At 38.3% G+C, this 18,502-nt stretch overlaps 1 pseudogene and 1 gene segment (V, D, J or C); both read left to right on the top strand.

Moving 5' to 3' along the window:
- Positions 1–717: 717 nt before the first annotated feature.
- LOC110306621 lies at positions 718–1,199 on the top strand. The segment is given in 2 exon segments: positions 718–763; positions 865–1,199. Coding segments are annotated over 2 exon segments (381 nt in total).
- A 4,938-nt stretch (positions 1,200–6,137) lies between these two features.
- On the top strand, positions 6,138–6,626 carry LOC110306620 (annotated as a pseudogene).
- Positions 6,627–18,502: the final 11,876 nt, after the last annotated feature.

Below are 18,502 nucleotides of genomic sequence, written 5' to 3'. Positions count from 1 at the left end.
CTTTGGGCCCAGTGTAGGGGAATTCTAGGGACAGGAATTGAGTGTTGTTGGATTGGTGAGCAGGGAGAGAGGAGGGAGGATAGGGGGGTTTCTGATGGGAAACCAGGAAAGAGGATAACATTTGAAATGTAAATAAAGAAAATATCTAATAGAAAAACTCTCCTTAACTTATAAATCATAACATTTAAGTTCTTTCATGTCTGACTTCCTTGTGAATTAACTGTATGTTTCTGTTAACACATCAAAAGCATTTGCATTCATTAAGCACAAAAGAGTGAGGCTGCAAATTTATATTACTATATATAAGTGGAAATTCATCTTAAATAAAATTGCTTTTATTTTTCTACCTACTTCTTTTCTTTTTTTGAGACACAATTAAAATAGCCCAAACATAACTCATACATGATTATCTTCTGTCATGCCAGTATGGAACACAGGTACAGGCATGCAAAAAGTTCTTAGTCAACTGAGGTGATTAAATGATGATTTGATGCTATGCTGCCACTTCAGCCTTTATTACTTCTCAAACATCTGTGTTAGTATTTGAACCTTATAAGGTCCCACCCCTGAGCTCATGATACAGCACAGAGACATGCAAATAATGTTCCCCTCTGCTCATGAATACCAGTACGAAGCATAAAGCTCTGACACAGATGCAGATATCTGGACTCACAAGTCTTTCTCTTCAGTGACAAACACGGACACAGAACATTCACCATGTACTTGGAATTGAGCTGTGTTTTCATTGTTGTTCTCTTAAAAGGCAATTCATAGATAATAAGAGATACTGCATGAGAGTGGAGGGGAGTGAGAGGGACACTGAATATTTTGACTGCTTACTGACAAGTTTGTCTGTGTTTTCAGGCGTCCAGAGTGAAGTGAAGCTTGAGGAGTCAGGAGGAGGCTTGGTGCAACCTGGAGGATCCATGAAACTCTCTTGTGCAGCCTCTGGATTCACTTTCAGTGATTACAGGATGGACTGGGTCCACCACTCTCCAGAGAATGGGTTGGAGTGGGTTGCTGAAATTAGAAACAAAGCTAGTAATTATGCAACATATTATGCAGAGTCTGTGAAAGGCAGATTTACCATCTCAAGAGATGATTCCAAAAGTATTGTCTACCTGCATATGAACAGCTTAAGAGCTGAAGACACTGGCATTTATTACTGTACAAGACACAGTGAGAAGCCTTCATTGTGAACCTAGCCACAAACCTTGTTGTAGGTGTTCTGAGGTCCACTAGTGGGAGCAGGGTGACCATGTAACCCAGAGACAGGAGCTACTGTTTATAGAGATCTGGGGAGGTGACACCATTATCTATTGATACCATTTCTACTATCTTATGAACCTGAGTCAGTTAGCATCTTAGAACAGAAATGGATGTTTCTGTATCAAACTAATTCATCTCATCCATTCTAATACAAATCATACTGTTCGATTATAATATGCCATTTTCACTTGTTTATAGTATATCCTTAGACCAAAGTGTCAACTCCTTATTTTGGATTCAAACATGGTTATTTCTTGTGTCCTGACAACTATTTGAGGGGCAAAATGACCCCTCTGACTCTATAACAGGTGAGGGAAAAGGAAGTACAGCTAAATCTATTTTTAACATAGTATTTTTGTAAAGATTTACCAAAGAAATCATTTCTAACAAAGGTTCTATTGTTTATCCCTTGGTATATAAAATATCTAGTGGGCACAATAATGAAACTCTTATACTTCAGGAAATGGCACAAATAGTAAGAAGAAAATAGACAGCCAAACTTTCCTAAAGCCATCACATAAAAACTACTAGTATAAAAACTGAAGACAGCCAAATCCAGAGTGAGAAAATTTCAATAGGGCAGAGATGAAGTCTTATAAGTTAAGACTGATGGAAACACTACACTGTTGTCTTCCATCTTTTTGAGTTTCATGTGGTCTTGAATGGAATCTTGGGTATTCTGAATTTCTGGGCTAATAGACCCTTATCAATGTGTTCATATCACGTGCAAGTTTATATGTCGGTCCTTCTTATATAGAAGATCAAAATATCCATTGGAGGAGATCCAGAGACAAAGTTTGGAACAGAAAGTGAAGGAAATGTTAGCCAGTGAGTGTCCCATCTGAGGATCCAATATGCAGTTACCAATCCCAGACACTATTGTGGATGCCAACAAGTGCTTGCTGACAGGAACCTGATATAACTGTCTCCTGAAAGGATATGTCTGTGTCTGAAAAATACAGAAGTGGAATTTCACAGGCATTCATTGGACTGAACACACCATCACCAATGAAAGAGATAAAGAAAGGACCCAAGGAGCTGAAGAGGTTTGCAGCTCCACAGGAGGAACAACAATATGAACAACCAGTATCCACAGAGCTCCCAGTGACTAAACCACCTACCAAACAGTACAAAAGGAGGCACTCAAGGCTTCATAAGCATATGGTAGCAGAAGATACCCTTGTTGAACATCACTGAGAGGAAAGGCTTTTGGGCCTGAAGATGTTCAGTGCCCTAGTGTAGGGGACTGCCAGGACAGGGAAGGTGTAGTAGTTAGGTAAGTGAGGAGGGGACTTGGAGTGGAAATGAGGAAAGGGGATATAATTTAAAATGTAAATAAAGAAAATATCTATCTGTAAGAAGGGGGAAGACTGATTTCAACTAACTCAGAGGTTCTAAATTTTATTCTTTTTTTCTTCATGGATATTTTATTTATATACATTACAAATATCTTCCTCTTTCCAGGTCTCCCCTTCAGAGACTCCCTATCACATCCTGCCTCCCCCTGCCTCCCCCTGCCTCTATGAGGGTGCTCCCCAACCCACTCATTCCCATCCTCCTTCCCTGGCAGTCCCCTACACTGGGGCACTGAACATCTTCAGGCTAGAGAGCCTCTCTCTCACTGATGTTCAACAAGTGCATCTTCTGCCACACATATGGCTAGCATCATGGGTTCCTCCATGTGTATTCCTTGGTTGGTGGTTCCTTTACCTGAGGTAAAGGAACTAGGGTGTCTGGCCTATTGACACTTTGCTCCCTCCGTTGAGCTGCAAACTCGCTCAGCTCCTTCAGTCCCTTTTTTATATTCTCAATCATGGACCTCCAAGTTAAGTCCAATGGTTGACTGTGAGCTTCCTTTGCTGTATTTGTCATGTTCTGTTAAGCCTTCCTGAGACAGTCATACCTGGCTTCTATCAGCAAGCACTTCTTGGCATCCACAAAAATGTCCAGTGTTGGGGACTGTATATGTGTTGGATACCAAGGTGGGCTGGACTCTGGATTGCCTTTAATTCAATCTCTGCTCCATAATTTGTCTCCATATTTCCTACTGTGGTATTTATGCCCTTGTTGAAGAACTCACCTCTACCTTCAATCTGAGAGGAACAAAATCCCTCTTCTAGACTCTGTACACCTGTACAGACACCTACAAAGACACAGATGCAGACTCAGAGGCAGAAACACACACACACACACACACACACACACACACACACACACACATATTCATCAAGTTAGGTGTTTGGAATATGCAGCAGAGATAACAAGAAACCCTGCTGAAACAGACATCCTAGTGTTTAGGGCTGTGATATTTCTGGAATAAAAAGTTATTACTCAAAAAAAAAAAAGGAGATAGAGAACCTATTATTTTATTTTTTCATTCTGGCAAATTATTTTAGAATAGTGTTTGCATTACATAAAGGTTTGACAAAATGTATGGAGCATTTCCATACATCATGCTCTGTTTTACTTATTGTTGACAAATTTAAATACTGTAGTATAATTCTAGCCAGGGAAGTGGTGGCACATATCCTTAATACCAGCAATGGGAATCAGGCAAAGGAAGATATTTGTGAGTTTTAGGCCATCCAGATTGACAGAGTGATTTCTGGATACTTCAAAATTACACAGAGAAACCCTTTCATGAAAAACCATTTCATTTTTATTTAATGAATCAACTGATAGAGTATTTTAAGTTTGTATATATTTTGAGATTATAATATTGAAATATGTCATATATCACAGCTCCCTTTCCTTTCCTCCCTCAAAACATCTCATATAACTCTTTGTCCTGTTTTAAATTATTGACTTCTTATTCTAAAATTATTGTTACACACACACACACACACACACACACAGGCATGTGCCCATGTACGTGTGCATACACGCACACATACACATAAGTATATATTCCTATCTTACTAAAGATTTTTTTCCATTTGGTATGAACAGTCACAATGATGAAGGTAACATTTTATAGGAGAACATTTGATTAGGCCTGCCTTACTGTTTCAGAGGTTCAGTCCATTATCATCATCGAGAAAATCCTGGCAGCATTCACACAGACATGGTGCTGCAGAAGGAGCTGAGAGTTCTACACAAAGATCTGAAAGCCACTAAGAGAAATTTGTATCTTCTGTACTGGTAGAAACTTGAGCACTAGGAAGGCTCAACACCTGCCTATACAATGACATACTTCTCCCAGCAAGGCCATAGTTATTCCATCAAGACACCTACTCCTAATAGTGTTACTTCCCATGGGGCATGCATATTCAATCCACCACATTTCATAAGTACTTTCAAAAAACCTTCTCAGCCTCCCAGTCATTATAAAGTTACTTGTTGAATAATTTTAGAGCTGACCACTTGATACTGAATAATCCAATGCTATGCTGTTTCATGGGGTGGGCAATTTCTCTCACACTCAGCATGTGTCTGTGAACTGTTACTGGATGCTAGTTCTTTGTACTGTTTGAGCCTTGTTGGCTTCTCCTCATCCACTGTGTATTGTCTATTGTTGTCTTTGTTTGGTTAGTTTGGATAGACTCTATATGCATATTAAAACTGGACTACATCTTGAATTAACTAAAATCCCAATGAACAAGGAATATCTAAGAAAGAATTTTTCTTACTTACATTTTTGGGGGAGGGAACATTCATCCTAGAACTTGGCAACAACTGCTTGATGGTGCGGATCATCTTAGTGCTGCCTTCATAATGGACATGGATGTAGGAAACTTGCTTTTTTGCCTGCTTAGTTTCATTAACCCTGAAAGTTCATGTATCTACTTCTGAAGTATTCCTTAGGTGTTAGTACAGACTAGTTGTTCAGTATTCATGTATATACTGATGACCATCTAAAACAACTTGCCACTTGAATCAAAGAACTATTGGATAATTGCTCATTCCTTCTAGGGACAGCCATTTATGAAGTAGCTTGAGACAGTCCAATGTGTGTGTGTGTGTGTTTAGGTGTACATACATATATGTATATGTGTGTGCATATATATTATGTATATATATATGCATATATATACAAACATATATAATATATGTCTAAATTATGTTCCTCTTGAGAAGTAAAACTATGTAATAGTATTGTGTGTATCAGAGAGAGAGATGATACACACCACCATAGACTAGCATCATATGTAAGCAAGTTCAAAAAGAAATTTCTAGTACAATTCATGAAGCAATCACCAGGTTCTGAGCTCTGTCAAACCCTGCCAGGATGTATAGTGTATTGTTAGGGGTTGGGTTCTTAAAATAATCTCTAGTGAAATAATTATAGACACTATCAGCACAGAATACAAACTTGTATAAGAGTAAGATATTGAGACAGGATATAGGTGTGCTGCCTTCAATTCCCAAAGTTTTCTCTGAGCTTAGTGGCAGCAGGGGCCACTGAGAAACTCTCTTTAACTTTGATTCTATGATAAATTTGATGTCTGAGAATAGGGGAATGATAGGGTGAGGAGGTGGGACTGGGGACTGGGTGGGTAGGTGAAGGAGCATCCTCATAGAAGCAGGGGTGGGGTAGGGTATGATTACAGGGAAAATTGGGAAGGGAGATAACATTTGAAATGATAATAAATGAAATAATCAATTATTTTTTTAAAAAAAGATAGTTTCTCATTGGGTCTGTATTTTAATCAAAATAAATGAACACATACTCATAGTCTACAAAGGCAAAATTTCCTGTGTCATTGAATAACTGTTCCATTGACCCATTATCATATTTGGACAATTTTGTTTCAGAAAACAAAACAAAACAAAAACCAGCCCTGACCATAGAGCTCTGACAGAGATGCACAAATCTGGACTCACAAGTCTTTCTCTTCAGTGACAAACACAGACACAGAACATTCACCATGTACTTGGAACTGAGCTGTGTTTTCATTGTTGTTCCCTTAAAAGGTAATTCATAGACAATAAGAGATACTGCATGGGAGTGGAAAGGAGTGAGAGGGACACTGAATATTTTGACTGCTTACTGAGGGGTTTGTCTGGTTTTTTTTTTTTTCAGGTGTCCAGAGTGATGTGATCCTGGAAGTGTCTGGAGGAGGCTTAGTTCAACCTGGAGGATCCATGCAACTCTCTGTGTAGCCTCTGGATTTACTTTTGTAGATGTCTGGATGCACTGGGCCCGCCAGTCTCCAGAGAAGGGTCTTGAGTGGGTTGCTGAAATTGCAAACAAAGCTAATAATTATGCAACATATTATCCCGAGTCTGTAAAAGGCAGATTCACCATCTCAGGAGATGATTCCAAAAGTAGTGTCTACCTGAAAATGAACAGCTTAAGAGCTGAAGACACTGGCATTTATTACTGTACAAGGCACAGTAAGAAGCCTTCATTGTGAATCTATCCACAAACCTTGCTGTAGGTGTTCTGAGGTCCATTGGGGGAGCACAGTGGCCATGTAACCCAGAGACAGGAGCTACTGTTTATAGAGATCTGGGGAGGTGAGATCACTTTCTTTGGATACCATCTCTACCATCTAGTGTGGGCTCCATGTACCTGAGCCTGTCAGCATCTTAGTACAGAAATAGCTGTTTCTGTGTAAAGCTGATTCATGTCATCCATTCTTGTACAACTCATACTGTTTGATTATAGTATGCAGCTCTTACTTTTTTATAGTAGATACTTAGACCAAAGTGCCAACTCCTTATTCTGGATTCAAACATGATTATTTCTAGTGTCTTGACAACCATTTTTCTGTGGCAATCTGAGCCCTCTGACTCTAAAATAGGTGAGAAAAAAAGGGAGTACAGCTAAGGTATCTGTCATATAGCATTTTTGTAAACAGTTACTATAGAAGTAATATCTGAAAAGGGTTCTCCTGTTTATTCCTTGGTATATGAATTGTGCAGTGGGCAAGATAATCAAACTCTGATTCTTCAGGAAATGGCACAAATAGCAAACAGGAAATATAAACACACGCTTCCCTAAAACCAGCACTTACAAAACCGGGTAAAAACAACTGAATCCAGCCAATTCCAGAGTGAGAAAATTTCAATAGGTCAGAGAAGATGTCTTAGCAGTTAAGACTTATTTCAACTTCAACTATGGTCTTCCTGCTTCTTGAGTTTCATGTAGTCTGTAAATTGTATCTTGGTTATTCTAGATTTCTGGGTTAATATTCTCTTATCAGTGAGTGCATACCATGTGTGTTCTTTTGTGTCTGTGTTACCTCACTCAGGTTGATATTTTCTAGTTCCATCCATTTGCCTAAGACTTTCATGAATTAACAATTTTTAGGAGCTGAATAATACTCCATTGTGCAAATGTATCACATTTACTGTATCCATTCCTCTATTGAAGTACATTTGGGCTCTTTTGAGCTTCTAGCTGGTATAAATGAGGCTGCTATGAACATAGTGGAACATGTGTCCTTATTACATGTTGGAGCATCATTTGGGTATATGCCCAGGAGTGGTATAGCTGGGTCTAAAGGTAGTACTATGTCCAATTTTCTGAGTAACTGCCAGACTGATTAACAGAGTGGTTGTACCATCTTTCAATCCCACCATCAATGGAGGAGTGTTCCTGTTTCTCCACATCATCGCCAGCATCTGCTGTCACATGAATTTTTTGATCTTAGCAATTTTGCCTTTTCTGAGGTGGAATCTAAGGATTGTTTTGATTATAATTTCCCTGATAACTCTTGAATATAGTTGCTGAATATTTTAGGTGCTTCTCAGCCATCCAGTATTCCCCAGTTGAGAATTCTTTTTTAAGTCTGTATGCCAGCTTTAATAGGGTTATGCACCAATGGCCTATGCTCTAAGATATAGAATGGACAAATGTGAACTCATAAAATTCCAAAGCTTTTCTAATGCAAAGGACACTGTTAATAGGACAGAAGGGCAACCACGATATTAGAAAAAGATCTTTACCAACCCCACAACTGATAGAGGGCTAATATTCATTATATACAAAGAACACAAGAAATTACATTTCACAGAAGATCACATTTTATGACCAAGGAAGATAAGAGAGTAAACTTAAAGTTGGGGAGAATATAAAGTGCAAATATTTTGATATTCTTAATCCATTGAGGCTCCATTCCCAAAAAGTTTTATAACCTCCAGAAACAACATTACCAATCAGCGATCAAATTTTCAAATTTGACTCTGCTGGGGACATTTCTCATTAAAATTAGAATATTTGAGCTATTCCTATGGAAATATAAGAATCCATTATTTTCTATTCACTTTATCATTCTGTGTAAAGAACAATTATTTTTCTTAAATAATGATATGTATGAGAATCTCTCTCATAAAGTATATATTTATGATGTTAGAACTCCATGGAGAATTCTTGGGAGAAATGAGAGACCCTGTTCGTATAGGATAAATCAATATATGAGTAAACCTCTCATTGCTATTAATTGTTATGTGTCTGTCTTCGATTACCTGAGGAAAAAATTCTACCATTGAGTCCCTGCTTTCATATTTGAGTCCTTCCATAGGTTTGATTTAGAGCCTCCTGACTGATCAGGTGGAGCCACATTAGACTGCACAGGTAATAGGAACATGGAAAATTTAAAAACAGGAAGAAATATACTCAGTGATTTGGGATAATATTTTGTTCATATATTTTTATTTAAATTATCCCGCTGAAGAAAACACATAACCTGTGTAATACACAAGTATTGCCAGAGTGAATATATTTTCACTGGTGTTTGCACATAGTATCTCCTCTCTTTGTAATTTACAAGTTTACTGTGTTACCCTTATGATGCCATGTTCTCATGGGAACAAAGACAGTTTTTCACTGATGGGAACAAGAATGCCTATGGTTTGACCCCAAAGGTCAGAAGTTCCTGGGACCTTAGTGAATTTTGCAATGATCCTTAGAACAGAATACTCTGTGACACCTTTGAAAAAAATGCAGCCTAAAAGTCTTATGACATGCCAATGATCCTCAACATACAAGGCCTGTGAGGAGGAAGAGTCAAGAGACTGGGTTCATTAACAACCTTCAGGATACTATTCTCTACCATAAAAAAAAAACACAAAAAAACAAAAAAAAAAACAAACAAACAAACAAAAAAACTAAAAAAAAACCATCTAGCAGAATCACCATCCCTGATCTCAAGCTGTATTACAGAGCAATAGTGATTAAAAACTGCATGGTTTTTCATATAATGACAGGCAGGTAGATCAACAGCATACAAGTGAAGACCCAGAAATGAACCCACACATCTATGGTCATTATATATTTGACAAAGGAGCTAAAGCCACCCACTGGAAAAAAGAGGTGCAGCATTTAAAACAAATGCTGCTTATTCAACTGGAGGTAAGCATGTAGAAGAATGCATATAAAATTGGATACACTGAACCTAATAGAAGAGAAAGTGGGGAAGAGCCTCAAGCACATGGACACAGTCGAAAATTACCTGAAAACAAACAAAGAAAACAACATAAACAACAACAAAACACCATTGGCTTATACTTTAAGATCAAGTACTGAAAACTAGAATGATCACCTAATGTTAGAGCAAGGAAAATAAAAACTGTTTACTGTTTTCTAGGTTGCCACAGAATAGGATTCTGCAGTTTTGATGCATAGGAGACTGTCTGTAGAGTGTTTGTCGAATGATATCAGTAAAATTGTATCTTAGTCATTTCATTGTTTGTACATGCTCTGCACAATCACACTTTACCTTCACAATAAAGAGATATTTGCATAATTGTTTTTGATTGAAGAGAATGAGTAAGTCATGGACTAATCAATAGGATGGGAAAACTTGACATTGAGATCTTCCTTAGTACAGAGGATACTTGTCTGCTTCCAAAATTTAGAGTTCTCCATTAGAGTCCCATGTATATCCCTCTCCTTCCAACAGAACAATGGGAAAATTGTTAGTCATTCATGAAGTTTGTGTCATGTCATGTATTCCAGATCAGAGACTGAGAAATTGAAAATCACTCCTAGGAATGTTCTCAAAATATTCTATAAGATGCCTTCCTTCCATGAATTTCGAGAGCAGGGTTCCTTGTTTTTAATAAGTAGTAACCTGTCTCTTTTAATCAGCCCTCATTAGGCCTGAGAACCAGACAGTAGAAAAACAGCCTATCTGCTGGTGCATGTGTGAGCATAATTTAGAAACATTACTAACATAACCTCATAAACAAATACAGCAAAAATAAGTGTTTGACATAAAATATTTGGGTTTTGTATTTCTCAGTCTTAGAAGCTGTACCAATGTGTGTCTATATCAGTGGATGAATGCCAAGACCTCTGACATGATGTACTTCAGCCAACAACAAACCTGTTTATCTAAATTGCTTAATAATTTCAACATTCCCAGAAATTTGTCCTGATGACAGCAGGAGAACACAGATACGGTAAAGTCCCTTATAATCACTTCTGGTGAAGCTTGGGTATGAATCACAGACACCTCTGTGGACAGAATGTCTTTCAGGTTTCTCTGTTTTGAAATAACTAGGATCCTTTGTGAAGGAATCACAACACAGTATATGAAAAAGAGACAAATACCATGACACATGGACTCGAATACCATTCACAAAGGTTCTGGGTCCTCTCTGGAAGGTCAGGTCATGTAAAGTTATACTGTTGACTAGTGACCCAGCATGAAGAAATGACCTTATCTGTCACTTTCCAATCTAAACACTATTGGAGATTTGTGATTTCAAAAATTTTTTGACCACATACATACACTTTGACCAGATTAATTAAGATTGTTATATATCATTTGTCACCAAGATGCAGGTTTTTATGTGAATGAAGTTTGAGGAAAGTGGATGCACAGAAGTGCCCTGTTCCTTCTCTTCCTTGGCTTTCAATTACACCAAATAGATTTCTGAAAATTAAAAACATGGAACAGAAACAATAAATGTACAAGGATATCTTATGTGAGTATAAACCATTTTTTTTTCCTGAAAATTTCCTTTCAGGCAGAATGTTCTTTGGTTGTGTGTGAGGCAGGGTGGAGTTATGCCAATGTTTGGGAGGTTAGTGAACCACACACCACTTTACATAGGGCATGGAATTTTATGAACCATGGATTAACATGGGACAAGAAGGGAGGTTGTTGACCAAGGCTCAGCATGCACATGAGGAGGTGAGGAAACCCACAGAAGAGTATGCCTGTGAAATTTCAAGATTATGGTATATTTTGGTTGAAAGGAGAGACTAAGTATCAGAAAAAATTACAAAAATTCAAGTCCATGAAAAAATTTTATTTGATTCACGCTGACTCTAGAAATGAAGCAAATTTCTATAAATTTTATGCTCATATTTGGGGACATTTTTGGACATGAAATAATATCTTTGGCAAATAGATATTATTTAACTTTTATTATTATCTTTGAATCCCTGGAAAACAGATATACAGACATGAATGGGGTAAAGTTTTCAAGCAAAAGTCAATGAAAACAGAGGCTGCTCATTTGAAACAGAGCATAGAGGGTATATGGAATGGTTATGAGGAAGCAAAATGAATGGAGCAGGAGATATAATTATATTACAATCTTTAAAATGGCAAATATGCATTTATTCCTTTAGCTGTATACACAGTGTGCTAGGGATGAGTAGTTCATGAAACACATTATAATTTTTTTGAGGCTGTAAGCTTTCCACATTCTCTTATTTTCACATTCTTCTTGAATATGCATGATAGACAGCACACATCTCACTTGTCCTCCCTTCTGTTCTCTTATGTAGTAGCTTTCCAGATTTAAAGGCCCTATTTGAGTGTCTTATATTTGGTGTGTAATCATGAGGCTTCTAAGGTAAGAAGATTTAGAGCCTACTTTGAAATTCTGGGCAGATCCTGGAGAAAGAAAGCAGGTAGTTAGGAAGAAATGAGCAAGCCCATTCTTAGGTATTGAGGTGGAAGATACTGTGTTAGTCATACACTTGGCATCAAGGTGAGGTATGATATTACACGAGGTGCGAAGACTAGAGGGTATATCAGAGTGATGGCTACCCAGTAGCTCAGAGAGGCAAGGCAACAGAAACACTGGGTAGGAAGGAGCAGAGACAAACTGTTGTGAGGAGGAGGAGGCTATAGAGAAAATAGAGGTTTCTTAAGTATAGGGGAGCAGGGCCTACCAGGTTGTGAGAAAAAGGTGAGTCCCAAGTTACTTGTGCTGAGATTCATTGGGTACAGAAATTAAGATCCTAACTGGTAGCTCAGGGAAGTCACTGCAGGGCCAAGTAGGCATGTGAGTCTGGAAGTAAGAAATGTAACTGGTTCTGTGGGGCGGGGAGTTCTTATATAGCTGGGCACACCTTAAGGATGGAAAGGAGCAGTCCTTCACAGTGCTATCTGTGAGATAATGTTAACAGGAGCAATTGGAAAACACAGATTTACAACTGTAATTTCTTGGTCAATAGTAATCCCAGATAGTAATTTTGTGATTTTTCTTCCTTTAGTTATAGTTTAGTTATAGTTTCATATTTTTAGTACAATTCATGATACATTGAAGTGTTGAGTTATATATTTTGATAGGTGAATGTAGATTTTCAATATTCATTGTCAAGCAAGTGAATGATCTGTATGACAAGAATTTCAAGTCTTTTAGAAAGAAAATGGAGAAGATATTGGAAGATTGAAAGATATTCCATGCTCATTCATCAGTAGGATTAACATAGTAAAAATGATTTTTCACATAGCAATCTATAGACATAATACAATCCCTACAATATTCTAACACAATTTCTTACAGACCTTGAAGGGATAAACAAGAATATGTAAAACAATAATATATAATAAAACACCATCCAGAAGTATCACCCTCCCAGATTTCAAGCTGTACTACAGAGCAATAGTGTCAAACTTAATGATATTGGTACAAAACGAGAAAAATTGAACATTGGAATCAAATTGAAGATCCAGAATTAATATACACAAAATTAAACCATGGGAAAAAATATTTGTCTAACTGGATATCAATATGTGCTACCCCCACTCCAGTGAATTCTGCTTGACAGGCCTAGAAGCCTGGAAGCAGTCCTGAGACAGAGTTTCAAGGAAACTCAGCCTCCGGGAACCTTGGCATTCCCATAGCCCTCATTAGTCTGATGTATGGATCTGTGTGCTTTCTTCTATTATAGGTGCTTCCAAGAAATGATTTTTACAAGTACTTAATCAGGTTAAATTTTACTCCCTGGTTTTCATCAATGTCCCAGACAGCCCTTGAGCTGACTTTGGGCTTGGAATTCCACAGGAATGTCATCCATTCAGACAAAATGCCTCAGTGGTGACAGTTAGTAATAGGCATCTCAGTTTTCCAAATAGAAATCTCAAGGCAAGCTTAGCAAAGTATACTTACAATCTTCATTACAGCCAGGTATAGCAGACTACATTGCATAGTAGAAGCAAGTTGGTGATTTCTTCTGACAAATGGAGATTCCCCACAGATTCTTAAAAGAACAGCCAAGTTACACTCATATACAAGAATTTATCAAGGCCTAGGAAATAGGGGGGTTGAGGAATTGCATTATTCATGAGAAGGTCTGCTAGAGCAGGACCCCCTGGTGCTAGCTTTCACAAGGCTCAAAGGAGTACCACATACTGTGACTAGGGTATGAAATCCTTACCTGTCATTAGCTGACACTAAGCAGGGCTGTTTTATCTTTACTGTAAATATTACCTGGTTCCTGTAAATCCTTTGAAGTCATTCCTTTGTATTGTGTCAGGTAACTTCAATGTACTTTGCCTGCTGTGACATCCTACCCCATTGTTTTCTGTATTATATAAGACTGGTGTTCCCTTTGTGACATTACACTCAGATTCAACACACTCTCTTTTGTCCTGTCACCCACTTTCGCAGACTCCTTCGCCCACCTGCAATCAAAAGCCCATTCTGCACAGATAGGAGATCCAAAAAAAGGTCCGTCTGTGGCAAAAATATAGAAGAAGGCAAATAATTTCATAGATATCACTCTGGAAATCATTCAAATCCAAGTGGATGAAAACCTTGATATAAAACCATGTACAATGAATTGGATGTAAGAGAAAGTAGAAAAATAACCTTGAATGCATTTACAAAGAGCCAATTTTGTTAACAGAACAATGAATTGTGCAGGCAGTAATTTAGCAATTAATAACTGGGACTTTAAGAAACTGTGAAGTTTCTATAAGACAAAGGTCACTGTCAATAAGACAAAATAGCAGTTTTTAAAATGGGAAAGATCTTCACATTTACACATCTGACAGAGGACTAATATCCCAAATATATAAAGCTTCCAAGAACATAGATGTCAATAAGCTAAATACTCCAATTAAAAATGGGCTATAGTTCTATCAATTTGCCTGAAAATTTCATTATGTCGTTGTTTTTAGTAGTTGAATACTATTCCATTTTATAGACATACCATTTATTCCTTTTTCCATTCGTCAGTTGAGGAACATAAAAACGGTTTCCAGGTTTTTGCTACTACATATAATGCTACTATGAAATTAGCTGTGCCAGTGTCTTTGTGGTATAGTGGAGCATCATTTGCAAATGTGCCCAGGAGTTCTAAAGCTGGGTCCTAAGTGAAGTAACTCACATCTAGAAAGACACACAACACATGTTATATACTGAATTATAAGAAGACAGTAGCCATGAAATAAATTCCACAGTCCCAAAGAAACCAAGTCATGAGGAGAGTCTAAGGGAGGATGCAGAAGGGAAAACAAAATAGTCGTTGGAGGTGAATTAGGGAGCCAAGTTTTTGTGAGAAAGTATGAAAAGTGGAATAGGGATAAGGATCAGGTGTATATTTTGGGTGAAGAGTTCTTGGCTTGAGACCAGAAATTGGTGGAGGGCATCTCTGGGATTAGCTGGAACCTTAGGATATGGAACTCAAAGAAGTCTATGAGGTGACCCTAGCAGCTCATAGTAGCTGAGGTCCTGAGATTCCTAGCAGCTGGGAATATAGACTGACCTGGCCACAACCAGAAGCCAGATGTTGTTTCCAGGGGAAGTAAGATATCCTCCAACTCACAAAACCCTTCAGTGTGCATTTTTTTTTCTCCAGACAAGATGTGTAGGGTAAAGATTGAGCAGAGAATAAGGTGGATGCTCATAGTCATCTATAGGATGGAACACAGGGACCCCAATGGAGGAACTAGAGGAAGTACACAAGGAGGTGAAGGGGTCTGCAACCCTATAGGTGGAACAACAATATGGACTAACCAGTATCCCAAGACCTCATGTCTCTAGCTGCATATGTAGCAAAAGATGACATAGTCGGCCATTGGGAATTAGGGAGAGAGGCCTCTTGGTATTACAAACTTGATATGCCCTATTATAGGGGCATACCAGGGCCAAGAAGTGGGAGTGGGTGGGTAGGGGAGCAGGGCAGCAGGAGGGTATAGGGGACTTTCAGGATAGCATTTGAATTGTAAATGAAGAAAATATCTAATAAAAAATAGAAAAAAAGCAGAGAATAAGGGAATCACCAAACAATGACAGCTCCAACTTGCGAACTATCACATGATAGAGAAGAAACTCCTGCCACTGTTAATGATACTCTGCTGATCTTCCAGACAGAAGCCTAGCACAACTGTTTCCTGTGAGATCTCCTCAAGGAGCTGATTTAAACAGATGTAGAAACACACATTTAAACACCAGGCCCAACCCAGGGTGTCTTGTGGAAGAGTGAGTGACTGAATTAATCAAGCCAGGGGAGTGAAGAACACCATAAGAAGAACTATAGAATCAAATAACCTGGGCCAATGTGAACTTACAGAGACAGTTCCAGCAAATGAAAACTATGCAGTTGCTGGATCTAGGACCCCTAGATTATAGCAGACATGTAGCTTGATCTTGAAGAGGATCTCCTAACAAATGAAGTGGAGTCTCTCTGACTGTGTTGTCTGTCATTGGCTTCCCATGTCCTAAGTGGACAGAATTATTTCATTTCAGTATGAGAAGATGTGTTGCAACTGGATGTGCCAGGGTCGGGTGATACACACAGAGGTCTTCCCATTCTCTGGGGAAAGTAGAAGGTCCCAATGGGAGGAAGGACTCATAAGGGTTGGATTGGGAGATGGGGAGAGACACCTGTTTACTGATGAATAAATAAATAAACATATAAAAATGGATGCAGATCTAAAAGAGGATTCTAAACAGTGAAGCCCAAATGGATGAAAAAGAGAGGTTGAACAACCCTAGCCATCAGGAAATGCAAATCAAAACTTCTCTGAGATTTGATTTCATATTACTCCTATTGTAATGGCTAAGATCGAAAATGCATGTGACAGACTATACTGTCAAGAGGAACATACCTTCATTGCTGATCAGACTAAACTTTTATATCCACAATGGAAATCAACATGGTGCTTTCTCAGAAAAATAAGAATCCTTAAGACTAATCTATACCATACTTTAGAATATATCAGAAGACTGCTCTACCATAATCCAAGAGCACATGCTCAACTATGTCCATAGCAACTTCATTTGTAATAGACAGACACTGAATACAACCTACATGGCCCTCAGCTAATTAATAGATAAATAAAATGTGGTACATTTACGCATTTGCAGTCAAATGGGATGGGGCTAGAAAATATCATGTGTGAGATAACCCAGACCCAGAACAGCAAGCATGGTACTATGGGACCGTGAAAGGTAGCCATTTTCCTATTGAGCTGAGACTCAAACCCAGGTGATCTTGTAGATGCTTTGCATGGGTCCTGGGCACTATTCCCTGTTATTAGCAGCATCTCTCCATAGATTTGAGGCCTTCAGTCATGTAAGGGCAACACCCCAAACCCCTCTACATGTAGAGTATGTTACCAGTGGTCATGTAGGCTTAAGACAGATCTCCAATTTAATGAGGTACCCGAAGGCCTGGAGGACTGAGTCAATAAACTCTTCTTCCTAGACACTCCTCCCTACAAAATGTATTTAACCTCAGTCCTGCCATGAGAAGTGGGGTATGGCCTCTTCACAAGCCCAGAGATGCCTGAGCCAGCTCTACCTGTCCCAAAACTCCGATTGTGATTCTCCACCCCAGGAGTTGTGTCCCAGCTCTTCCGTTCGGCCTAAGACCAGCTCAGTAACAGTGTGTGGAAACCACAGTCACTGCCTTCATTCTTTTCCCTGAGCTTCCAAGCCCTGTACCAGAGCAGATGCAGAATCCCCATAACCCTACATGGGACTTGCTAATTCATAAGTAAATAATATCCATGAAGTATAGGACAACCATGCTGTCATCCACCTACCCAGAGAATCTGATCCATATGGAGAACTCTCACTGGGAAAGGGAAATAGAATAGGCATTGCAGATAGACATAGGGAAGTGTTTGAAAGGTGGTATGGGAGTGGGAACAGGAGGGATTAGATGTGGCGGGGTTGGGGAGGACAGACTATGGGACTACTGGGAGAGACAACTAGAATCATGGGAATCTCTGTAATCAGTTATAAAACTAGAGCAATGAAAATGCACTGAATTCTTTGAGAGTGACCCTAAGATTCCCAGTTATGGGGTAAAAGGATCCTGAAGCATCCATCTCTTGTAATCAGGTGAGATTTCCCATTTTTAACTTCTCACATGTGATTTCTTCTCACTGAGAATAATCAAGTGACCCTGGGTTGGTAAGTAATCTATGGAACTTATGTTCACTATGTGATTATCAATGGAGATCATTATTATTTGATTAGCCATTTTACAATAGAGAGATCTTGTTGTTTTGTAATGTATGTTACATTTGTTTGTACACTAACACTTGTATTCTTAACCTTTACTGCATTTATTAGGTAAAGGGTTTTTTTGGTACACTTTGCATCATGTTCTATGAAAATAGGGGAAGTGTGACTTCTCATCTTTTTATTTTTACTTCAATTCTCTTTTGTGTCCACCAGCTGTATCTAATTCAGCAAACATTGAATTTAATAAGAAAATAGAAAGTGTATGTCTTTGTTTCATTCCTGATTTTAGAGGATATGTTTTCAGGTTCTTTAATATACTTTTAGTCATAATCTTGTTCTAAATAGGATTGGCTATTTGAGGTTCATTACACCCATTTCTAAAGACTCCAGATATTTTTTCATGAAGCTGTGTTGAAATTTTCCAACTCTTCTTTCTCCATAATTGGAAAAAATTATGTGATACACACACACACACAATCAAGCTTGCCTTTCTACAAAAAGGCAACCTGGACATAGTATGCCATCTATTTAATGGGTTCCTGAAGTTGAATCGCAAACAATTTGTTAGGAATTTTCATATCTGTATTCATCAAATCACTCAAAATGCAGTTTTCTTCTT

The sequence above is a fragment of the Mus caroli genome, chromosome 12, assembly GCF_900094665.2.
Source record: "Mus caroli chromosome 12, CAROLI_EIJ_v1.1, whole genome shotgun sequence".
Taxonomy (NCBI): domain Eukaryota; kingdom Metazoa; phylum Chordata; class Mammalia; order Rodentia; family Muridae; genus Mus; species Mus caroli.
This window is presented reverse-complemented; position numbering and strand designations above follow the sequence as displayed.